Source organism: Argopecten irradians, chromosome 12 (assembly GCF_041381155.1).
Source record: "Argopecten irradians isolate NY chromosome 12, Ai_NY, whole genome shotgun sequence".
NCBI lineage: Eukaryota > Metazoa > Mollusca > Bivalvia > Pectinida > Pectinidae > Argopecten > Argopecten irradians.
In genome coordinates, this window is record NC_091145.1 from 28,843,745 (window position 1) to 28,870,721 (window position 26,977).

The window sequence follows — 26,977 nt, forward strand, 5'->3', positions numbered from 1 at the left end:
TTAATTAGTCTGACTTCGTAGATAGAACACCTCAAACGAATGCAAGCATTTACGTTTAGGCTGTTAAAAGGGGGAAAACTCCCAGAGTAGTTCGAGTACATGGTAGTACGTAAATCCAAGGGGGGTAACTAACAGTACTGATGAGAGACTTTTACATACAAATGATTTACTAATACGTATTAAAAACTGTATACTCCAGTTAGCAACTACATTGTATTATTTTGCAATTGATGTCGAGCTACAACAATTAAAATGTGAACGCCGTATGACATATGTCAAACTGCATACCATTCAAACGTCCAAGTGAAAACACCTCATATTAAAGCATATTTAGACTTTTTAGTGATGACATTCAAACGCCGTGAAACTCCAAGAAAAGCATTGTCAGCACGTAAACTCAATGGGAATAACTAACATAAGTGCTGATGAGAAACTTTGAAAATTTATATTTAGGCAATAACGTTGGATAAAAAATAATGCAATAGACTGATTTAAAAAATATATATATATTTATTAGTTTTTCCAAACAATAACATTTACATTACTGAAGTACCCTATAAGTATGCAAACATTATAAAACATTTCACCCACTCGTGTTCTCCAAAAAGTTTTATTTAAAATAAATCAGTAATTACTAGTGTCGATACATGGTACATGTCCACAAAAACAATACCATAAAACAGGTATTTGAACCTAAAACGAAAAGAAAATGAAAAATAAAATGAATATAATTTTAAGTTGTTATTTAAATCAAGCTAAATGCCTGTACGGTAATGATTTTATCTGTCAATGATCGATTAAACCGTTTTTTTTTCTTATAAGACGTTACGTAATAAATACCTAATATGAGCATAAAAAGAATAAATAACGTTTTCTCCCCTCACCCCCAAAAAATCATATTTAGATTGATTGACTTGAATATACATGTATGCACAAGACTGTCTTCACGATAGCCGAGGTGTCATTCACAAGAGTGATTAATGAGATTTATAGATAAAAATGTATCTATTTGTAAAGTTTCTTAATATATTGTACATCGGTTGTGTTATTCTTTGATTGGCAATCCATGTTATTTCAATATTTATTCAGATGAGAGATCAGAAATAAAATTGTATATTATGAATAAAACATTTGTATTAACATACAAAGTTGAAATATTGAATATCGTCATAAATGGGGAAATAAGACAATTTGCATAGGTAAACGGATATTGCAATAAGTCTATTTAGATAGTAAATCGGTTTTTGTTATGAATAATATTTCATACATGTAATTTTAATCTATTATTTGATCGTCAATTTAACTTTATATATATAATTAAACTTACCTAATATATATATATGTATATCTCATTAAAAAATTCCACTTGTAAGTTTAATTATATATATTAAGTAAAGTTTAGTACTTATAATATATGCATGAATTAGTCATCAATAATAAACATCGTATTACATGTTTCTTGATTTCGATTTTAAGCGTCAATACTATGTTCTGGCACGTTAGTTTTGATAGACTAAAAGGTTTGTGGATTTGACATCAATAATCATCTTTGTAAATGGTCTTGTTTGCAAACTATCATTTACAGTACCACCAAATGGTCAAAATGTCGATAAAACAGGGAATAGATAATTCAAACAGAAAATTTATCAATGGTGCAAATTTTACTAAAACATTTGTCCCCGACTCCACTTCCAATGTAGATTCTGATTCTGAAAGGGAGGTAACATGCCCAAACAAATAAAAATGCTATCTAAAGGTTGTTACCTTAAAGATGCTCCACCGCTGGCATATGGAATAATTTCACTATCAAAAACAGGAACAGATAATTTAGTATTTTTCTTCAGTTACAAAAGTTACTTACTTTACACCATCACCACCATTGAAAAGATTAAGCTTCTAATTTTACTTCATGTTAAAAATATGAAAAATAATTAATTGCATCCCGAAAAAATTCCGTGGCACTATATTCTATATGAAATGAAGTACTGATTGCGCATGCACCAAAGGCGAAATAAACTATTTCATTTTATTTTTTGTGTTAATTAGGCATATATATACACGATTAAACACCAATTATTGTTCAAATGATGAATATCATTTATGCTCCGTCGGCGGTGGAGCATCTTTAAATAAGTCTATTGACTTTTATGAAGTGTGTAGTTATGTCTGAATGATAATAAACCATTTGTCGAAGCATATATAATTTTAAAAAAACAACCCCATAATGATGAATTAAGATAATTGTCAAATTATTAATGATGACAAAAGATAAAACAAAACGAAAACAAAAATTGTAAGATAGGGTAAAGCGTTTTTGTAATATTTAAATATAATGACAAAATGTGATGCCAATTATGAGAAGTCTATATCAGTGTTCCGATTGTTATCAAATAAGAGAAGCTTGAAATCATAATTAGTTATTTGAGGTATTATATTCATTAGCAATACCGTAGAGATAAAAATTTCACAATTAATATCCATGGAAAGCGACTAAATTCATTAATTAATCATGGTTTTTCTATATTATCAATCCATTTTCATCAACTTACAAATATTATCATTGATAGGTTCTAATATATTTTAATATTATTCGGTTTCTATCTTAACTTTAATTCCTTATTTCTCTTTGATTTAATTGTTTATTATTTTTCTCATTGAAGTTTAATATACAATGTACATCCTATATTTTCTTAGCTTATCGATATTTTTGTAACCGAAATCCAAATTCATTCAGAAGTATTTATTTTTACTAGTGCACATTTAAAGAAAACTTAATTTTCTATTGTTATATTATATTACTTATAGCCACAAGTTGTTGATCAGTATATTTGTAATTAGTTAGTAAGTAGTTTAATTTAAGATATTTTATTGGTATGTCACAAAATGAAGTTTTTCCAACTAAAGTATCATTTCTCCTATACTTCATTAACAAAATAACCAGTAACATAGTATCTTTCCCATGAAGCCACTATCATATTACATAATTACAAACATGTTATACTGGAAAAGGTTTTTATACGTCTAGTAACTTCTGTTTGGTCCTTTTGTCTTTTGTTTTGAGAATAAAATATGTTAAAACTTATAAACATGTTATACATGAAAGGTGTAATTCGGTTTAAATTGATGAATGGCATGAAAGGTGTAACTACTTAACTGAAATTGGTGAATAGCGTATAGATATTTTGTAAGTTTACATTTGTAAACAAATAATACAATGCCCAGATGCAGCGAATAAGAAACTGACAGAAAGAGGTTATGGTTCAACCAACGATTGCTAATCATTTTTTTTTTAAATTTTGGAATCAACTATTCTTCATCTGTTGATTTTTTATGTACATACAATTATCTCTGTACTTAGAATATATTATTAGACATTATAATTTGTCTTTGTAATCTAGTCAGCACATTACTAATGAATATTGCTCCCATTACATATAACATTCTTACCACATTATTCACATGCTAAAAAAGATTAATAAATTTATCTCATAATGCGTCACTATTTAAAAATTCGTTTGGTGCTTTATGAATTCCATTTATGTTACAAACCTTCGGTGCATGTAATTAATCCTCGCTAATTTAGAATCACAAGTCATTATATATAATTACTTCACCACCAAATTCATATGTATAAGAAAATAGATCCCTTCTTCAGTACATATAAAATATACTTTCATTGGAACAATAACAATTGTACTAGTGTTAAATTTCATACGAGAATTAAGCTGTGTGAAAAATTTGAATTATGACTGATGCGACAAGTATTTTATATTGTTTTGTTTTTAATCATTATTTCTGAGTAATTGCAAGAGTGATGCGTGTTGTTTCACGTAGGTTTCGTGTCTCGGACCTGTTTTACATAAAATGAATACGAACACATAATTTATCATCGCTTATTATACGAGAAACAAGAAATGGTGTAAATAATGTTGAAGTAAAAATCATGAAAATCTCGTAGATGTCATCGAAATATCGTAAAAACGCGATATCAAATATTCATCATAAACATAATCTATTGCCATCAAAGTTGTGTTGCGAGATAACGCCATCGTGAAAGTGATAAGGAGGAAGCGTCATGGGCATTTATAGCTAAATCTACATGTGCTAAAACTATAAATAGCACCGTATTAGGTACCAACAAACAATATTGGCAGAATTCCTTGATGCATGTCCATCATTACGTGTCGAAAATGGAAATGTGAGGCGGAAATGTTAACGGAACCCCACACTCAGCATTTCACGCTTGAGTGAGCACCACTGGTGTGACTCGGTTGAAACCATATAAAGGTGTGGGGTGTGAAATTATGATCGTTAACCATCCTCTAACAACTGAACTGTGACTATCATTTTTCATGTCCAGTGTTTGGAAATAGACGGACTAGGTTTTAAGACAAGTATGGGCTATCGTGGTGAAGGCCGGGGGAGCCTCGTTCTGGTTCGCAAACAGGTATGAATTTATTTCTTTTATTATATTCTTCATCTATATTCAATGCATTTATATAATTGTCTTTTTTTCAGCTAATCATCGCTTTTTTCACGAATTCATTTCATATCTTCAGAAAAGATGGCGATGACGTCACACAAAGGTACATCCGGGCGCTCAAAGGTACAACTCCGTATATCTACACATAAACATAGAGGGAAAACAGCCGCTTGCGATGTTTGTTTACATTTTATTGTAATAAATAGTACGACAATCCGAGAACTATTGCGTTATTTTAATTATAAAAAGGGTAAATAAAAATATTTAACAATAATATTTAGATATAAACATCTGGTATTTATATATTTTACTCCGTTTATACTCCATTTTCTACCGCCACGAGAAAAAAACACGGTCGCCATTAGACCTACGTATAAACATTGACAGAAGTTACAAAATTGACAGAAACTACAAATTAAATTCCAAGTTTCCCCAAATATTATACTGATATTTTAATAAGCAATTACTGTTTTCTAAGTCTTACTTGGTAAAACACCTTACGATGTGTGATTATGACCAAATTAAAATTTGCCTTCGTAGATACCCCAAGCGCACTGCAGCCATTACGTACAGTACTCCCGAGATCCCGAATTTCGTCATTTTTCATAGTCTCAAAATTATGTATTCTGGTCATTTTATAGTTACTTTTTATCATATTTTTAAACAAAACTTCGAGTATTTTAGAATTCTCAAAGCCGTGCGCAATGTGTCCTGGTCGGTATTTATAGTAATTACGATTTACATTGTAGCTATATTCATAAATCTAAATGTAGTCTATCTAACATGTATTCAAATTATTTAAAAGTAATATCACCTCAATTCGGGACTTCACATAACGGCACATGGAATAAAAGTGATTAAAAAATAAAAAATAAACTCATGAAATTGAACGATTTCACTATGTTATTTTTCGAGATATCGGCAGCCATACTGTACGTCTACGTACACATACATTGTACATGTATATCTTCATTTATGTGTAACGGTGGTTTATACCATTCATTTAAAATAATATATACATGGGAAATAACGAAATACATATATTTTACAAGTACTTATTGAGATATGTGTCGGTAATTACGTATAAATATTATTAATTTCCCAACTAATGATTGTTGCCCGAGGTGATCTACCAGCGAAGCCATGCACGAGCGGCCGTGGTCTGGCCAGGTGGTTCACATTTCGTTATATTTATATTAAATAGTGTTATGAACAGATTTTTCGTGTATAACAGAAATATGATACATTGAAATCAATTATCTAATCATAACTTTTTCACAACATGGATTTCTACCAGTCTTATTTAACACCTATAGATAAGCGACATCTGTCAATCACAATTCTAGAATTTCATTGTCTGTATATGTATTTAACCATGCTATGTTTTATTTGATGTCAGTTAGGTCCCAGACTTTGTACGGAACACATCGGGTACATTCTGGACATTCCAGAATAGCCCTCCGTCAAGTCCAATGTATCATTATTAAATTCTAAAGTTAAAATTCAACATTCTTTTACGTCATCTTTACATCGTGACAAAACTATAATATATTCTTCATCTATTTTAAGAAAACATCTTTTTTTTTTGCGAATTTATCTATTTTATAATATTCTTCACCTATTTTAATACATTTCTATGATTGTCGTTTTCTGTTTGGTCCATCGTCATTTTTGTTTGATACCTGAAGTAGGATCAGTTGATAGTCAGGTGCTTCACGACGGTTGAGATGTTTGGTTCTTTTTCTCCAGGCTTTGTAGATGAAGAAATTTCAATTGTTTTTCAGCATTTTCATATACAGTATATTAGTTTCATATATAAATAATGTTAGAATACCTAAAGTAGCATAGTTTTATGACAAAAATACGTATTCGCAAACTTTTATATGGTATGAAATATTTAAAAGGCATAGTAATATATTTTCATTGAAATGGTAACCATCAAATTATAACTGCGATTTTTTTAAAATATATTTTTTTATTAAGCAAGGCCATTCTCAATCGTTATAAATCATGCTGTCAGTGGTTAATAAACGTTATAAACGCTACAGTTAGAATCATCTCACGTGTTTATATTCTCTGTCGGAGATATATTTACACACCGATCAACTTTGGATAAATGCTAATATAGCTGTTTATATATATGAGAATATAGCTGTTTATATGAGAATATAGCTGTTTAATATGAGAATATAGCTGTTTATATATGTGAGAATATAGCTGTTTATATATATGAGAATATAGCTGTTTATATATATGAGAATATAGCTGTTTATATATATGAGAATATAGCTGTTTATATATATGAGAATATAGCTGTTTATATATATGAGAATATAGCTGTTTATATATATGAGAATATAGCTGTTTAGATATATATGAGAATATAGCTGTTTATATATATGAGAATATATATAACAAGATTATAGTTGCAATAAGCATTATGCAACATCAATGTTGATTTGACAAAGACAACATATCACTATATAATACGGATACTCACGAAACAGGAAATGGAGGACGGAACCATGTGCTACGACAGTATTAGCGTACTAAATTTTTTGTGTCGATTTCCTAGTTGAAGATTTGTTTGAAGTGAGAACAAGTAATTTCAACAATTGTTGGTGTGCACATAAAGATTTATACGATGTTGTCCACAAAGTTATTAAAAATAGTTATAAATACGCACACATGTATAACCAAAAAGTCTATAATTCTGATTTTTGACCTTTTATATGATTAAGATGTTGTTCCCTTTGGAACAGTTATGACATTGTGGTATAATTAAAGATGCTCCACCGCTGACAAATGATATTTTTTCACTATCAAAAACACGAGCAGACGATTTAGTATTTTTCTTCAGTTACAAAAGTTACTTACTTTACACCATTACCACCATTGAAAAGTTTGAGCTTCTAATTTCACTTCAAGTTAAAGTTACAAAAAACAATTAATTGCATCCCGAAAAAAATCCCTGCCACTATGTCCTATATGGAATTAAGTACCGATTCATTGCGCATGCACCAAAGGCAAAATAAATTATTTATATAATTTTTTGTGTTAATTAGACATATAGATATACACGATTAAACACCAATTATTGTTCAAGTGATTCATATCATTTATACTCTGTCGGCGGTGGAGCATATTTAAGGATTGATCTTCATTTTGATAGTTTATATGGCATACGTAGTATGAACACAGTAGGCAACGGACATGTTTATTTATTATATTAAAAAGTACATCATACTTTACTTACATTTACTCACGTTATTCCGAAGTCTGGAAACGTTGACTCGTGCAGCCTGAAATTAGTTAAGTAATATTCTTTATACATGACCGTCGTCAGGGCGAGCTTGTTAAACCAATTACATGCAAAACACAAAGCAGAGACTTGTTATGATTGAAATTGGCCGTTTATTAAGTATAAACGCCGGACTTGAAAATATTACTTTTCAAGCTAATATAAAAACCAATTGACGCCACAACAAGACATCACTTGGTTCTAGGGGGAGGGGATGATAAAAACGCCCCACTTTACCTTGTTTACCTTGTATATTATTGTGTTTTCTGTACCATGCGTTGTGTATCCCCGACAACATCTCGGATTATCCGGATCTATGTGTTGTATTCCCCATATCACCCACCGTCTTCATCCTATAACACATCTCGTGTAGCGTACCACCTTGTAATAAGATGTGATACATATTAAGGTGTTGGAGACGTTCCTGTTGTCATTTGTTAATAACGTAAACTAAAATAGAAAAAAAAAAGAAAAAAAAAATCATGTACATGAATACTTGCTTAATTTTAAATCAATGTAGATGGGTTCATCAGTTCTTCATGATATGTAATTAAACGGGCATTTACGAAGTACAAGTAGCTGATTATATGATGGTCACAATATAACAAAATGTGCGTATAATCTTACATTATAGCAAGTGGAGAGCATATCAAACTATGTCAAATCATGACTTTCTTTATGATTGCGATTTTTAATTGACTATTTTCTATTTCTGAACAACCGTATCCTCTATTCACTATTAATACTAAAAGATTAATATATTCCAATGATTCGTTGTGTAGTTTTTAAGTACATTCATATTATAATTATTCTAATCGTTGTCACTTCCATTGAATACTGACTACTATTAGGTATTAGTTAATTTCTGTTCTTTTTGAACCACTGATGAGTCATGAGGGCCATTTCATACCGTATATAACCCTTCTATATATGAATGGACATAAAACATTTCCTAAGCTAATGACGTCTGAATTGATGGACAGTTCTGTAATAACTTGTCGATTCTGATTTATTTTGTCATCCATTCCATCTTCGATTCCAATTGGATTTTCCCAACTTATTGAAGTTTTTAACAACTAACGACAGCGACAAACATTGAAATGTGTGAATGGTGAAGAGGTAAAACAGTTTGTTTTAATTTGAAATATCAAAATCAAATTTGTCAATGACTTATGATTTCCTAAACATTTCCTTAGAATACTTGTTTCCTTACTTTTCTTCTCTTCTGCAGCAATTCATTACTTGCAGATCATAGGGATTGCACCCCTACAACACCAAAGGTTCATCGATTGTTTGTGCATCGTCTTCCCTTTTTACACGTTTAACCTCTTCTTGTGTGATTGTGCGTCCACCTTGTGTGGCTGTAGATTTTTGGACTTCAAGTGTCTTACATAAAATGTAGACGTTGTTCCTGTTGCTAAACGCTCAATGTGATACAAATTGGATGTTTGTCATGCCATAGCCCTTCAGAAAAGTCTCAGGGTATTTTTAACATTATGAAACTAATGCGGCCATTCTGTAAAATAAAGGTCCCTTTGCCATTGAACGCGTGTTTCCTGCAATCAATGAACATCATTCTTATCTATTAAATACGTTGTTACATAATGTTAACAAGTTAAAAATTAATTATGGATGCGAAACCAAGTATACACTTTTTTGTAGGTTCCAATTATTTTATTCGTATACATGCATTTACATATTATATATGTTCAAAACATAGCTACCATTCTTAATATCTACCGTACCGATCACAAGACGTAAATTCACAATTAGTGGACTTATAAATTAAAATTCCCTTCAGAAAGACCTTAATATGTATCATGTTAAAAATGTGCCCCGATGAGAATTTGATATTTTATGTGTTTTAGTTTTATTGCCTAGTAGGTAAGCGATATCAAACAAGTACGATAAAATGCAAACGTTTTATAATGGTTTGCACAATCATTACTTTGCTCCATTAGCAGTAATAGGCACCAATTGTAGCTCTAAAGACGACACCATTTTCTGTCTAAAAGTCTTTTGATTTACAATATTGCAGCTAATTTAAACCAATAAATGAGGAGTAGAAACTACAATTATTTGAGAAAACTGCAAAATGAACGGGTTGCAGAGCTTTCATTACAAGAGCGAACGCCCTACACGGAGAGGCAGAAAGTGAGTAGCAATTTGTATATGCCATGCATGGTATATCATGGCAACAACTGGTGACATTGGACGGTTGATAAGGAGAAGGCATATATGTCCTACTGAAATAACGGACATTATCGTCTACTTAACCGCTACCAACAAAAACAACTTTCTGCTGGACACTCTATGTAACCGTTCTGTTTGCTGTTGTCAACGTTAGCGTTTCTGCTGAACTCCGTGGAGTCTTCCTGCTGAGGCGCATCAAAAGGCTATAAAGAGCGAAACGCTGTCAGGGTAGGTGTGATGAAAATGAACTTTTGTGGGAAATGTAAAAGACTAAAGAGAGTATTTAACAAACAAATAAGATTCTTAAGTTGGTCGCCTTAAAAACAAATCCCGCCAATCGAGACAACAATGGACGCGTTCCTGCAAAATAGACGCATCTTACACCATGCGCGTCAAAAAAGCGACACGTGGGACATTTTCTGTTTAATTTTTCTGTTGAACTCCTGAAGAGTGGTTAAGAGCGATGTTCCGTTTAAGTGTTGTGTAAGTGTGTGGAGTGCGTGTTTTGGGAGACTGCCGTATATTCATGTTGTGACCCTTTGTGGTGGTCACTAACAAAATCTCTCAGAGACACAAAGCATGTAACCATTCAGTACCTTAGTAACATGCTGGAGTAAACTGTATCATACAGGTGGTTCCTCTATAAACACTGTCGATGGTTATGAACAACCGCAGGTACATTGTATGTTGCTGTTCCTGCTATTTTTGAACGAGAAGAAATTAAACAATCAGTTTCTCTGATTTCATCGCCAATATTTGTTTGCACAGGTACTTTATCATTATACATTATATGTATAACACGGAAAATATCCGAAGCGGAAAGAGTGACAGGAAATATCTCTATAGAGAGGCTGATCAACAATAATTGTAACACAGCTGGGCATGTTATTCAAAGTATCTCTGCCTGGTGTTCATTTCATTAGTAACAGTTTATCTGGCCCTGGTGACGATTTGACACTTTATGGTGATTGGTTCGAGATAAATGACATACAAATTGTGCAGCAGTAGTTATTGACTATATAGGATATACAGCACTTGTGATGATTGAATTCATCACACTTATATTTCCGGGTGTATCTCCTCATCTGTAGTATGAAGAGCACGAGCTCGCGTGATTAAAATACAAGTATATTAATAATAATCTATCTGGAATGTGAAACTCTGGATCCAAAATGATTATGGATCTCTGAATTCTTCAAACCCCGGATTTTACCGAAAATTTGACCAGAATGTTCACCTGCAATGTTCAGCAGGCCTAGGTCAGTTAAACGAGAAAAAGTGGGATTCGTCTGGTATGATGGGATCATTTCCCTACCGTGGAGAAGGTAACGCAAGTCTCGTTCTTGCAGACTTGAAGGTAATAGTTAGCACACTTATAGTTTTGATACATTATATAGCCTATAAGTGCGTGATTTGGTGTGCTCAACTGTCTTAAAATTTTCTATCATAAAAAAATAAAGTAAGACAATAATTGTCTTCTTGGAATTTTGAAAAAAACATGACTTTATACAATTTGAAGTGGCATAACTTGGAGTAATTATAAAAAGTTCGCTAAACCTGCTATATTATTAGGCTTTTTTTAATTTATTTTTTTCCCTAATACATAATTATGATTAAGTTGTTTTTATAAATTATCTAGTAAATACACTTAATGTAAAATTGAGAAGTATAATATAAGCACTATTCTTGCTACAACCAACAACAATACATGGCATATTTGGAAGGACAACCTAACCAAGAGAATAAACTTAGAATCTACCGTGACATTAAGAGGGAATGCCAGGCTGAATATTATGTCACATCTCATATCCCACGTCATTACCGTAGCCAGCAGTCTATTGATTGAGACTCGGGTGTCTACCTATAATGATAGAGAAGGAACAGAGACTCTGTCCGTTCTGTATAGATACTGTGGAAAATGAAATTCGTTTTATGCTTTGTGAATGTGCTGCATGTACTTAAAGTAACATTCGTTCAAATTTATTTACATACGCGTGTTCAATAAATTTCGTCAGAGTTGTATTCTCTTAGTGCCAGTGACAAATGCTATTATATTCTACAGACAGATGAACTCTGGAATATTTTAGCCAAATCATCATATACTATGATGAAGCGTAGACGGTTACTTTATAGATAGAATTATTTTAAGTATATAACAGGTTATCTATAGATCGGGGTATTCATTTCTTTGTGTTTATTTTATAAACATGATATCTGTTCAGACTTATTACACAAGTTGGTTTAGTATGGCTAACCATTGATTTGTATAGTATTAAAATTTTACCATGCAGTCATATACATGTAAGTGAGCTCGAGGCGGTCACTATATAGCCTTATAACAAATATGTTAACAAAGTCAGATATTGTGATAAAATTCAAAATATTGCATACAAATTTTACTTTGGATTTTAATGTCTCATAAGAGATCAGCAGAGTACGTCTGGATATCATAAATCTTTTAAAATTGTATGCAATAGATGTTTTTTTATACTGGGATCTCCTTAGGGTTATTATATAATATTGATATCTGTTCAATTTTATTACTCAAGCTGGTTAGTATTATTGTTCTTTAGTACATGTATACAGGGGTATCATAGTATATGTTAAAAGTAATATATGTTATCAATTATAGTTGGTCAGTATTGCTAGCTGTATACAAATTAGGATTACACCAGGGCAAAATATACTGTGATAATATGTAAAGTATAGCATACAATTTTACTCCAAATTTCTCATAAGCCGAGTACGGCTGAACATCATAATTCTTTTTAAAGTTGTATGTGATGATTTTAATTGTCCTGTGATTTTTAGATGTGTGACACTTACATAAAATAATATTGTATTGAATTGTATTGTATTAAATTGTTGTTAATCTTTAACTGATTCTGCAAGCTTAAAGTAATTACAGCTTGAAGTAAACTTGTAACCCAAAGTTGGCAAACCTATTTTACCAAATCGTTTAAAAATATTGAAAATAAAAATGGTGATACGCTTTCACCTTGTCTCACTCCAAAGTTACAATAATGCAGTAGATTTACACGTTTAATAACTGAAACGATAACGTTTTGTTTCATTTATATATACTAACAAAGTAAATAATTAGCATGTTATAAATTGTTAGAAAATGCCCCCTCCTCTCCTTTTTGGTTGTATTATTATTAATATTATATATCTAGGTTTATTCTTTTCCTAGATCTATTTAATCATATTCCACCAGTATAAAGATATGATTTTCGCGGACAATAAACCGCCAGTAAAATGATATCAAATTAAAAATAAAGTTTTAAATTTAGGTTAGCGAGCCAGTGTGTTTGTGGTGGTGATCATGTTTAATTAAACTTAAGCTTGTTACAATGAAGAGCAAGAGGGCTAGATATCTAGATATATGTAAAAGACATACCGGTTAATGTAGGCCTGTTGGAATACCTCTATCTTCTATTTTCATTTTACTGTTCACAGTGACTTTATAAGGTATAGACGGCCATAAGCTGTATTTGACTTTTTTTCCTATCTTTTGATTTCGGTCTAAATTAAACCTGTGAATCTAGTGTGATATATGTCATATGCCTATTATTCTTAGTGCCAGAATTAAAGTTAGAACAAGCTGCATGTGCACATCTATTGCATGTAGGTCCGTACGTGACCTCATATTCGAACTCTTCAACACGGAGGTAAATAAATCAGTATTACATCAAACCATGGCTTCGGAAGAAGAAAATGTATTGTATCGGGGAGAAGGCATCAGGAACCTTGTTTTATCAAATATAAAGGTAAAAATAACATTTTAAATAGAGAGAATCGATCGGATATAGAAATACTGTTGAATGTTGATACCGTGTATTTGACGATTATCATTTTATTTACCACCCACACACAGAAAACAAATCATCGATGTGCGTTCTCTTGTGTCAAAACACGTGTGTATTAGACTACCGCTGGTACATATATGGAGTAGTATGTGTGTAATGAGAGCAGTCGTATATTTATACTTCCTACAGACGATCACGAGTGGTCGAACTATGTTCTGATTCTACACCACACAGAGATATCAATAATCTGATCATTAACAGTTCCAGACTAGAGGCTTTTATTTATCATAATCGTCTACTGTAACGTTATATTTATTGTTACAAAAACCATTGATTTTAACAAACAAAAACTATATGAATTACACGGATATTGACATATTAATTATACAAACAAATCAAACAATTTATTGGATCTTAAATTCTTAATTAAATGTAGGAGAGGAGAAAATGTAGCGGCCAGACCGGGATTCGAACCTGGGACCCTCCGAACACTAGCCGAGTGCGCGCTCTACCAACTTAGCTATGTTACCTGCTCACTGATGATCGACCCAGTCCAATCCCGCTACACTAATAATATCAGAGTGCTGTAGGCACCTTATATTTAGCACAGTTTTAAATACACGATATTTCTTTTTTTGAAAAGTAAACTAGATTCTAGATTAAATTATCATAGAAGAATAACCTTAAGAAAATATTTTTAACATTACTGAAAATAGGCTTACTAATTTTTGAAGCTCTACTGTGTAGCCGGGATGGTTTATTAGCTGAGTAACAGCACCTATTTTTTAAAACAGTATGCAGGTACAAACCACACTGACTCACTCCTTTTACACTATACCCCCATGTTTTTCTTGATCAGATTTCCTAAAGTCTCAAACTACCCTCCAAGGGTCATTTTTATTTACCTTTGTATTTGGGTGCCGATGTAGAAGACCAGGGACTTGATCAAGTGCCTCGACCGGGAATCAAATCCATGTCCCAGACTACACTGTTCTACCAGCTGATCATGAGCCAAAGATTCAAGCTCCCTCAGCTGAATAACAGAGACTGTATTTTAACACAATGTACAAACCAAAGTGACCTGCTATTATTCACATATGTGTATATCATGATCATCTATCCAGTTTAATTTGATTAACTGCCATTTCAGAGCAGAGTATATATTATTTCTAAATTCAAAAGTGTTGACATTTGTTTTCAGGATAAGCAAGTTTACAGACTACAGAAGATTGTTCAGCGGTATAAAACAGATGGAATCCTTGATGGGAATCAATGTGAAACAGAGGAGGTATGATTGTTCTTTATTTATCAGACTTTCCCCTTGCACACCATGTTTAATATTGTTTTTCTGCCTCCCATCATATCATCAGCACAGTATCTAATCTTACCCGGCTCTCTCCCCATTTACCCTTTCGCTCACACTTGTCAGCCCCCATCTTAAATACCATTCTCCTTGATCCATATATATTTTAAAACACTTTCCGAAATACTCTTACTCTTTTAGCACCAGTTTCTCGAGCTCTTGTTCCAAATTTCAACATGTTTTCCATTGTCCTACACTCTTGTCCCAAACATTAAATTAACTCCCTTGACCTTTCCCTTTCTCCCAACACACGTTAGGCCTATTACCATTGTTCCTTGTCCACTACTCTAAACATACTTTTTCCCTCGTCTCTTACCAGTGATTTTTCAAGGTATTTTGGGGAAAAAGTTTTTGTTGCAAATAGGGAATTTTTAATCGCAAAAAGAGCAGTTTTTGGAAAAAGTTACCCATCACTGAACATGGTATTATAAGTGATTAGATATTGTAAAACAGTAAACTGTTTCATTTTTACAAAAGGTGACGGCCATAACAACAGTTTCAGAGGATTAAACAATGAGAGGAGAGCTTTTCGGGTTTTGTTTGTTTTTTAGAGATTTGATTTGGGAATTTTTCATTGTAATTGGGAAAAAAATAGGGGGTGTTTGGCATTGGGAGTTTATATAAGGAGAAAAATCACTGCTTACCCTCACACACTTTCCCTTGTTCCCTTCATTCCACATTACACGCACACACCCCTTTTCCCCCCTTGAACTTCTTTACCCTCACACTTGCGTGCACTTTCTTTTTGTCCCTCACATTGATACACCCTGGCCTTGTCCTCAACACTTACACACTCTGGCCTTAATTCTTGACCCCCACACTTACACACTCTGGTCTTGTACCCCACACTTACACACTCTGGTCTTGTACCCCACACTTACACATTCTGGCCTTGTCAGCAGCACTAACACACTCTGGCATTGTCAACAGCACTAACACACTCTGGCCTTGTCCCCAAACTTACACACTCTGGTCTTGTCCCCAATACTTTGACTTACACACTCTGGCATTGTCCTCCACATGTACACACCCTGGCCTTTCTTCTTTCCCTTACAAACACCCTGGCCTTGTCCTCCACACGTACACACCCTGGCCTTTCTTCTTGCTCTCACACTTATACACTGTGGCCTTGTCTCCCATACTTACACTTTCTGACATTGCCCCCCACACTTACACCTCTTTCCCTGACACTTACACACTCTGGCCTTGTCCCCGACACTTACACACTCTGGTCTTGTCCCCCACACCTACACTCTCTGGTCTTAATTCTTGTCCCCCACACTTACATACCCTAGCCTTGTCCCCCACACCTACACACTCTGGCCTTGTCCCCCACACTTACACACTCTGGCCTTGTACCCCACACCTACACACTCTGGCCATGTCTCCCACACTTACAAACTCTGGCCTTGTCCCCGACACTTACACACTCTGGCCTTGTCCCCCACACCTACACACTCTGGCCATGTCTCCCTAACTTACAAACTCTGGCCTTGTCCCCCACACTTACACACTCTGGTCTTAATTCTTGTCCCCCACACTTACATACCCTAGCCTTGTCCCCCACACCTACACACTCTGGCCTTGTCCCCCACACTTACACACTCTGGTCTTGTACCCCACACTTACACATTCTGGCCTTGTCAGCAGCACTAACACACTCTGGCATTGTCAACAGCACTAACACACTCTGGTCTTGTCCCCAAACTTACACACTCTGGTCTTGTCCCCAATACTTTGACTTACACACTCTGGCATTGTCCACCACACGTACACACTCTGGCCTTTCTTCTTTCCCTTACAAACACCCTGACCTTGTCCTCCACATGTACACACCCTGGCCTTTCTTCTTGCCCTCACACTTACACACTGTGGCCTTGTCTCCCATACTTACACACTCTGACATTGCCCCCCACACTTACACCTCTTTCCCCCACACTTACACACTCTGGCCTTGTCCCCCACACCTACACACTCTGGCCATGTCTCCCACACTTACAAACTCTGGCCTTGTCCCCCACACTTACACACTCTGGTCTTAATTCTTGTCCCCCACACTTACATACCATAGCCTTGTCCCCCACACCTACACACTCTGGCCTTGTCCCCCACACTTACACACTCTGGCCTTGTCCCTCACGTTGACACACTTTGGCCTTGTCTCCCACACTTACACTCTGGCCTTGTCCCCAACACTTACACACTCTGGCCTTGTCCCTCACACTTACACACTCTGGCCTTGTCCCCCAAACTTACATTCTGGCCATGTCCCCCACACTTACACACCCTGGCCTTGTCCCCCACACTTACACATTATGGCCTTATCCCTCACACTTACACTCTCTGTCCTTGTCCCCCACACTTACACATTCTGGTCTTGTCCCAAACACTTACACATTCTGGTCTTGTCCACAACACTTACACATTCTGGCCTTGTCCCCCACACTTACACACTCTGGCCTTGTCCCCAACACTTACACATTCTGGCCTTGTCCCCAACACTTACACATTCTGGCCTTGTCTCCCACTCTTACATACTCTGGCCTTATCCCCCACACTTACACACTCTGGCCTTGTCCCCCACACTTACTCTATGGCCTTGTCCCCCACACTTACACCCTGGCCTTGTCCTCAACACTTACATACTCTGGCCTTAATTCTTGACCCCCACACTTACACACTCTGGTCTTGTACCCCACACTTACACGCTCTGGTCTCGTACCCCACACCTACACATTCTGGCCTTGTCAGCAGCACTAACACACTCTGGCATTGTCAATAGCACTAACACACTCTGGCCTTGTCTCCAAACTTACACACTCTGGTCTTATCCCCTATACTTTGACTTACACATTCTGGCATTGCCCCCCACACTTTCACCTCTTTCCTCTTGTCCTCCACACTTACTCTGGTCTTGCCCCCGACACTTACACACTCTGGCCATGTCTCCCACACTTACAAACTCTGGCCTTGTCCCCCACACTTACACACTCTGGTCTTAATTCTTGTCCCCCACACTTACATACCCTAGCCTTGTCCCCCACACCTACACACTCTGGCCTTGTCCCCCACACTTACACACTCTGGCCTTGTCCCCCAGCCTTGTCCCCCACACTTACACTCTGGCCTTGTCCCCAATACTTACACACTTTGGCCTTATCCCTCACACTTACACTCTCTGGCCTTGTCCCACACACTTACACATTCTGGTCTTGTCCCCAACACTTACACATTCTGGCCTTGTCCCCCACACTTACACATTCTGGCCTTGTCCCCAACACTTACACATTCTGGCCTTGTCCCCCACTCTTACACATTCTGGCCTTTTCCCCCACACCTACACACTCTGGCCATGTCTCCCACACTTACAAACTCTGGCCTTGTCCCCCACACTTACACACTCTGGTCTTAATTCTTGTCCCCCACACTTACATACCCTAGCCTTGTCCCCAATACTTACACACTTTGGCCTTATCCCTCACACTTACACTCTCTGGCCTTGTCCCACACACTTACACATTCTGGTCTTGTCCCCAACACTTACACATTCTGGCCTTGTCCCCCACACTTACACATTCTGGCCTTGTCCCCAACACTTACACACTCTGGCCTTGTCCCCAACACTTACACATTCTGGCCTTGTCCCCCCCACACTTACACATTCTGGCCTTGTCCCCCACACTTACATACTCTGGCCTTATCCCCCACACTTAAACTCTCTGGCCTTGTCCAACACACTTACACACTCTGGCCTTGTCCCACACACTTACACACTCTGGCCTTGTCCCACACACTTACACATTCTGGTCTTGTCCCCCACACTTACACATTCTGGCCTTGTCCCCCACACTTACACATCTCTGGCCTTGTCCCCCACACTTACATACTCTGGCCTTATCCCCCACACTTACACACTCGGGCCTTGTCCCCCACACTTACACACTCAGGCCTTGTCCCCAACACTTACACATTCTGGCCTTGCCCCCAAACTTATACTCTGACCTTGTCCCCCACACTTGCACACTCTGGCCTTGTCCCCCACACTTACTCTAGATCTCTGGCCTTGTCCCCCACACTTACGCTCTGGCCTTGTCCCCCACACTTACATACCCTAGCCTTGTCCTCTACACCTACACACTCTGGCCTTGTCCCCCATACCTACACACTCTGGCCTTGTCCCCAACACTTACACTCTGGCCTTGTCCCCCACACTTACACTCTGGCCTTGTCCCCCACACTTACTCTAGATCTCTGGCCTTGTCCCCCACTCTTACGCTCTGGCCTTGTCCCCCACACTTAAACATTCTGGCCTTCATTCTTGTCCCCCACACTTACATACCCTAGCCTTGTCCCCTACACCTACACACTCTGGCCTTGTCCCCCATACCTACACACTCTGGCCTGTCCCCCACACTTACACTCTGGCCTTGTCCCCCACACTTGCACACCCTGGCCTTTCTTCTTGCCCTCATACTTACACACTCTGTCATTGTCTCTCACACTTACACACTCTGGTCTTGTCTCCCATACTTACACACTCTGGCCTTGTCCTGCATGCTTACACACTTTGGCTTTGTCCCCAACACTTACACACTCTGGCCATGTCTCTCACACTTACACACTCTGGTCTTGTCCCCAACACTTACACACTCTGGTCTTGTCCCCAACACTTACACATTCTGGTCTTGTCCCCAACACTTGCACATTCTGGTCTTGTCCCCAACACTTACACACTCTGGCCTTGTCCCCCACACTTACACATTCTGGCCTTGTCCCCAACACTTACACACTCTGGCCTTGTCCCCAACACTTACACATTTTGGCCTTGTCCCCCCCACACTTACACATTCTGGCCTTGTCCCCCACACTTACATACTCTGGCCTTATCCCCCACACTTAAACTCTCTGGCCTTGTCCAACACACTTACACACTCTGGCCTTGTCCCACACACTTACACACTCTGGCCTTGTCCCACACACTTACACATTCTGGTCTTGTCCCCCACACTTACACATTCTGGCCTTGTCCCCCACACTTACACATTCTGGCCTTGTCCCCCACACTTACATACTCTGGCCTTATCCCCCACACTTACACACTCGGGCCTTGTCCCCCACACTTACACCTTCAGGCCTTGTCCCCAACACTTACACATTCTGGCCTTGCCCCCAAACTTATACTCTGACCTTGTCCCCCACACTTGCACACTCTGGCCTTGTCCCCCACACTTACTCTAGATCTCTGGCCTTGTCCCCCACACTTACGCTCTGGCCTTGTCCCCCACACTTACATACCCTAGCCTTGTCCTCTACACCTACACACTCTGGCCTTGTCCCCCATACCTACACACTCTGGCCTTGTCCCCAACACTTACACTCTGGCCTTGTCCCCCACACTTACACTCTGGCCTTGTCCCCCACACTTACTCTAGATCTCTGGCCTTGTCCCCCACTCTTACGCTCTGGCCTTGTCCCCCACACTTAAACATTCTGGCCTTCATTCTTGTCCCCCACACTTACATACCCTAGCCTTGTCCCCTACACCTACACACTCTGGCCTTGTCCCCCATACCTACACACTCTGGCCTGTCCCCCACACTTACACTCTGGCCTTGTCCCCCACACTTGCACACCCTGGCCTTTCTTCTTGCCCTCATACTTACACACTCTGTCATTGTCTCTCACACTTACACACTCTGGTCTTGTCTCCCATACTTACACACTCTGGCCTTGTCCTGCATGCTTACACACTTTGGCTTTGTCCCCAACACTTACACACTCTGGCCATGTCTCTCACACTTACACACTCTGGTCTTGTCCCCAACACTTACACACTCTGGTCTTGTCCCCAACACTTACACATTCTGGCCTTGTCCCCCACACTTACATACTCTGGCCTTATCCCCCACACTTACACACTCGGGCCTTGTCCCCCACACTTACACACTCAGGCCTTGTCCCCAACACTTACACATTCTGGCCTTGCCCCCAAACTTATACTCTGACCTTGTCCCCCACACTTGCACACTCTGGCCTTGTCCCCCACACTTACTCTAGATCTCTGGCCTTGTCCCCCACACTTACGCTCTGGCCTTGTCCCCCACACTTACATACCCTAGCCTTGTCCTCTACACCTACACACTCTGGCCTTGTCCCCCATACCTACACACTCTGGCCTTGTCCCCAACACTTACACTCTGGCCTTGTCCCCCACACTTACACTCTGGCCTTGTCCCCCACACTTACTCTAGATCTCTGGCCTTGTCCCCCACTCTTACGCTCTGGCCTTGTCCCCCACACTTAAACATTCTGGCCTTCATTCTTGTCCCCCACACTTACATACCCTAGCCTTGTCCCCTACACCTACACACTCTGGCCTTGTCCCCCATACCTACACACTCTGGCCTGTCCCCCACACTTACACTCTGGCCTTGTCCCCCACACTTGCACACCCTGGCCTTTCTTCTTGCCCTCATACTTACACACTCTGTCATTGTCTCTCACACTTACACACTCTGGTCTTGTCTCCCATACTTACACACTCTGGCCTTGTCCTGCATGCTTACACACTTTGGCTTTGTCCCCAACACTTACACACTCTGGCCATGTCTCTCACACTTACACACTCTGGTCTTGTCCCCAACACTTACACACTCTGGTCTTGTCCCCAACACTTACACATTCTGGTCTTGTCCCCAACACTTGCACATTCTGGTCTTGTCCCCAACACTTACACACTCTGGCCTTGTCCCCCACACTTACACATTCTGGCCTTGTCCCCAACACTTACACACTCTGGCCTTGTCCCCAACACTTACACATTCTGGCCTTGTCCCCCCCACACTTACACATTCTGGCCTTGTCCCCCACACTTACATACTCTGGCCTTATCCCCCACACTTAAACTCTCTGGCCTTGTCCAACACACTTACACACTCTGGCCTTGTCCCACACACTTACACACTCTGGCCTTGTCCCACACACTTACACATTCTGGTCTTGTCCCCCACACTTACACATTCTGGCCTTGTCCCCCACACTTACACATTCTGGCCTTGTCCCCCACACTTACATACTCTGGCCTTATCCCCCACACTTACACACTCGGGCCTTGTCCCCCACACTTACACCTTCAGGCCTTGTCCCCAACACTTACACATTCTGGCCTTGCCCCCAAACTTATACTCTGACCTTGTCCCCCACACTTGCACACTCTGGCCTTGTCCCCCACACTTACTCTAGATCTCTGGCCTTGTCCCCCACACTTACGCTCTGGCCTTGTCCCCCACACTTACATACCCTAGCCTTGTCCTCTACACCTACACACTCTGGCCTTGTCCCCCATACCTACACACTCTGGCCTTGTCCCCAACACTTACACTCTGGCCTTGTCCCCCACACTTACACTCTGGCCTTGTCCCCCACACTTACTCTAGATCTCTGGCCTTGTCCCCCACTCTTACGCTCTGGCCTTGTCCCCCACACTTAAACATTCTGGCCTTCATTCTTGTCCCCCACACTTACATACCCTAGCCTTGTCCCCTACACCTACACACTCTGGCCTTGTCCCCCATACCTACACACTCTGGCCTGTCCCCCACACTTACACTCTGGCCTTGTCCCCCACACTTGCACACCCTGGCCTTTCTTCTTGCCCTCATACTTACACACTCTGTCATTGTCTCTCACACTTACACACTCTGGTCTTGTCTCCCATACTTACACACTCTGGCCTTGTCCTGCATGCTTACACACTTTGGCTTTGTCCCCAACACTTACACACTCTGGCCATGTCTCTCACACTTACACACTCTGGTCTTGTCCCCAACACTTACACACTCTGGTCTTGTCCCCAACACTTACACATTCTGGTCTTGTCCCCAACACTTGCACATTCTGGTCTTGTCCCCAACACTTACACACTCTGGCCATGTCTCTCACACTTACACACTCTGGTCTTGTCCCCAACACTTACACACTCTGGCCATGTCTCTCACACTTACACACTCTGGTCTTGTCCCCAACACTTACACACTCTGGCCATGTCTCTCACACTTACAAATTCTGGTCTTGTCCCCAACACTTACACACTCTGGCCTTATCCCCCACACTTACACTCTGGCCTTGTCCTCCACACTTACCCACTCTATTTTCTTTGTCAGTACACTCCCACATGCTAACCCCCTACACTTGCCTATCATTTTCCCTTGGTCCTGTGGGAGTCCCACTGTTGCCGAATGGTTAAGATAACCCAACATATTACCACAAGCCCTCCACCTCTGGGTTTGAGTTCAAATCCCTTGTGGGAAAGTTGCCAGGTACTGACCGCTGGTTAGTGGTTTTTGTGTCGCCTGCAACGCAAGGGCAACACTTAGGTATCACTATGTTGGCATCGGCGTCAGTGTCGGCGTCGATGGTCGTGCGATAACTTAAGTATTTATTGTCTGATTTCTGTCAAAATCTGTCAATATTTGCAAGAATTACGGGACTTTAAAATCATCAAAACAGACAAATCAATGGTTTCCGCTCAATAACTTAAAAAATTATGGTCCGATTTCAACCAAATTTGATGTATTGCTTTATATCAATGAGATCTTAGATGGGTTTGATACTAGTCAAAATCCATCAATATTTGCAAGAGTTACAGGACTTGATAACTTCACCTAATTATTAACAATATTTTCAACTATAAATAATTATTTTTTGTGATGCTGTGCAGGCGACACATCCACTTCTGTGGAATTAATGTTCTCCAAGTACTCAGACTTTCCTCTATGTACAAACCTGGCAATTCTTTACATTACCCTGGCTGTTAATAGGGCGTTAAACTAATTAAACCCATTAACCCCTTTGTCCTTACCCTTACGGCCTATTTCCCTTGTCACAAAACATTAACCCTTTTCTTCTGGACTATTAATACCTAATTGAAATATTGTCCCTCCAGTTTCACCATTTCCTAAATCTGGAGTGTATATAAAATACCCTATGGGCATGTAATTATTTTATGTAAAATCAAATCTGAAATTTGCGATAAGTACTTGATGGTATATACCATGTGATGGTGCATCATGGAAACAAATCTTTTGTTGTGTACACTTTTTCTAAAAATGAGTGTTCTCCACTGCTGTGTGTAGCCACAACAAATTACGAGTCTCTGCTATCATACTACAGCATTTAAACAGTTTTGTCAAACTTCTGGTACATATATATTGATTTATATAGTGTAGTATCTGGCTGTCAGCTTTTGTCAAGTAGATTGGAAGTGATGTAGACGGTTAATTATTGAACGCCCCACTAGTATTTATGCCTGGTGTGATCTGCTGTTGATCTTTTTCAAATCGTTGTATCAGTATGTCATAAATTTGAAATATATAAAGACTTGTTCAGCCAGAATCTAGGACAAATATTAATCATATATCCCAGTAGCAAAATGATGACTATAGATATGACTTTGTGAGATATGGGTACTGCTGTATCTGCCTACCTTGTACTGTTTGGGTACCGTAGGTCAGGTGAAGGAAGTTGACTTCATAAGTTAGGGTACAAGAGGTACTTTTAAATACACCAGTACTAAAACGGGTAGCATTTAAGTTTTAAAGCCACTATCCATTTTCGGCAAGTTAGTAAAATTTCAACTCGCCAGATCAAAAACTTGCTTGCCAATTTTAAAGTAAAATTAAAAGCAAACCAAATTCATTGACATTTATTATATTAATTTATTGTAGGTAACAGTAAATGTTGGAACATTTTTAGTGTCATTGTAGTGTAGTGTAATAGCAATACATTTTCAGCATATGGCACTTAGTCCAAATGAAAGCTAGTTATATATATAATTAAAGTATCACTTGCTTTTGTCTAAGCTCACATATTGAACAGCCAACGGTGTACTGTCTCAAGGTCCATATGGTACAGTGTTTAGATGTCTGGTTTTCAGACTGTCTTTACACAAATGTAATGTATATTGAGAATAACAACTGTTGTATCTGCTTGCCAAAAATTGCAAGTACAATATTTTTCAACTCGCCGTTTCAAAAATCAACTCGCATTTGGCCAGTTTGCAAGTGTTAATTTCGAATCCAGTAAAAAGTTCATGCACTTTATGACCTATGTGTTTTGGTCATTGAATAGTATCAAAAAGATAGGTTGTTATAGCTTTAAATTATAGTGTTTAGTGACATCACAGTAATTTAGTGTTTAACTGCACTATAATTGAGTATCATATACAGTTGCTTCTTAATTCATTAGTACTGAGAGAACAGTAAAATCTTTGGCCTGATGTAGCAGGGATTGGTATTGAGAGAACAGTAAAATCTTTGACCTGATGTAGCAGGGATTGGTATTGAGAGAACAGTAAAATCTTTGACCTGATGTAGCAGGGATTGGTATTGAGAGAACAGTAAAATCTTTGACCTGATGTAGCAGGGATTGGTATTGAGAGGACAGTAAAATCTTTGACCTGATGTAGCAGGGATTGGTATTGAGAGGACAGTAAAATCTTTGACCTGATGTAGCAGGGATTGGTACTGAGAGAACAGTAAAATCTTTGACCTGATGTAGCAGGGATTGGTACTGAGAGAACAGTAAAATCTTTGACCTGATGTAGCAGGGATTGGTACTGAGAGAACAGTAAAATCTTTGACCTGATGTAGCAGGGATTGGTACTGAGAGAACAGTAAAATCTTTGACCTGATGTAGCAGGGATTGGTATTGAGAGAACAGTAAAATCTTTGACCTGATGTAGCAGGGATTGGTATTGAGAGGACAGTAAAATCTTTGACCTGATGTAGCAGGGATTGGTATTGAGAGGACAGTAAAATCTTTGACCTGATGTAGCAGGGATTGGTATTGAGAGGACAGTAAAATCTTTGACCTGATGTAGCAGGGATTGGTATTGAGAGGACAGTAAAATCTTTGACCTGATGTAGCAGGGATTGGTACTGAGAGAACAGTAAAATCTTTGACCTGATGTAGCAGGGATTGTTATTGAGAGAACAGTAAAATCTTTGACCTGATGTAGCAGGGATTGGTACTGAGAGAACAACAAAATCTTTGACCTGATGTAGCAGGGATTGGTAGTGAGGGAATAATATAATCTTTGACCTGATGTAGCCGGGATTGGTACTGAGAAAACAACAAAATCTTTGGCCTGATGTAGCAGGGATTGGTTCTAAGAAAACAGTAATATCTTTGGCCTGACGTAGCAGGGATTTGTACTGAGAGAACAGTAAAATCTTTTACCTGATGTAGCAGGGATTGGTACTGAGAGGACAGTAAAATCTTTTACCTGATGTAGCAGGGATTGGTACTGAGAGAACAACAAAATCTTTGACCTGATGTAGCAGGGATTGGTAGTGAGGGAATAATATAATCTTTGACCTGATGTAGCCGGGATTGGTACTGAGAAAACAACAAAATCTTTGGCCTGATGTAGCAGGGATTGGTTCTAAGAAAACATTAATATCTTTGGCCTGACGTAGCAGGGATTTGTACTGAGAGAGCAGTAAAATCTTTGGCCTGATGTAGCAGGGATTGGTTCTAAGAAAACATTAATATCTTTGGCCTGACGTAGCAGGGATTGGTACTGAGAGAACAGTAAAATCTTTGACCTGATGTAGCAGGGATTGGTACTGAGAGAACAGTAAAATCTTTGACCTGATGTAGCAGGGATTGGTACTGAGAGAACAACAAAATCTTTGACCTGATGTAGCAGGGATTGGTAGTGAGGGAATAATATAATCTTTGACCTGATGTAGCCGGGATTGGTACTGAGAAAACAACAAAATCTTTGGCCTGATGTAGCAGGGATTGGTTCTAAGAAAACATTAATA

General features: G+C 38.4%; 1 protein-coding gene across 1 annotated transcript in view; it reads left to right on the forward strand.

Moving 5' to 3' along the window:
* Window positions 1-13,630: 13,630 nt before the first annotated feature.
* The window catches only part of LOC138336827 (inositol-pentakisphosphate 2-kinase-like), a 40,789-nt gene continuing 27,442 nt past the window's right edge, over window positions 13,631-26,977 (forward strand). Inside the window, exons 1-2 of the mRNA XM_069286418.1 lie at window positions 13,631-13,747; window positions 14,988-15,074. Of these exons, the coding sequence (XP_069142519.1) occupies window positions 13,676-13,747; window positions 14,988-15,074 (159 nt within the window). The 5' untranslated portion in view covers window positions 13,631-13,675. The remainder of the gene's footprint in view (window positions 13,748-14,987; window positions 15,075-26,977) is intronic.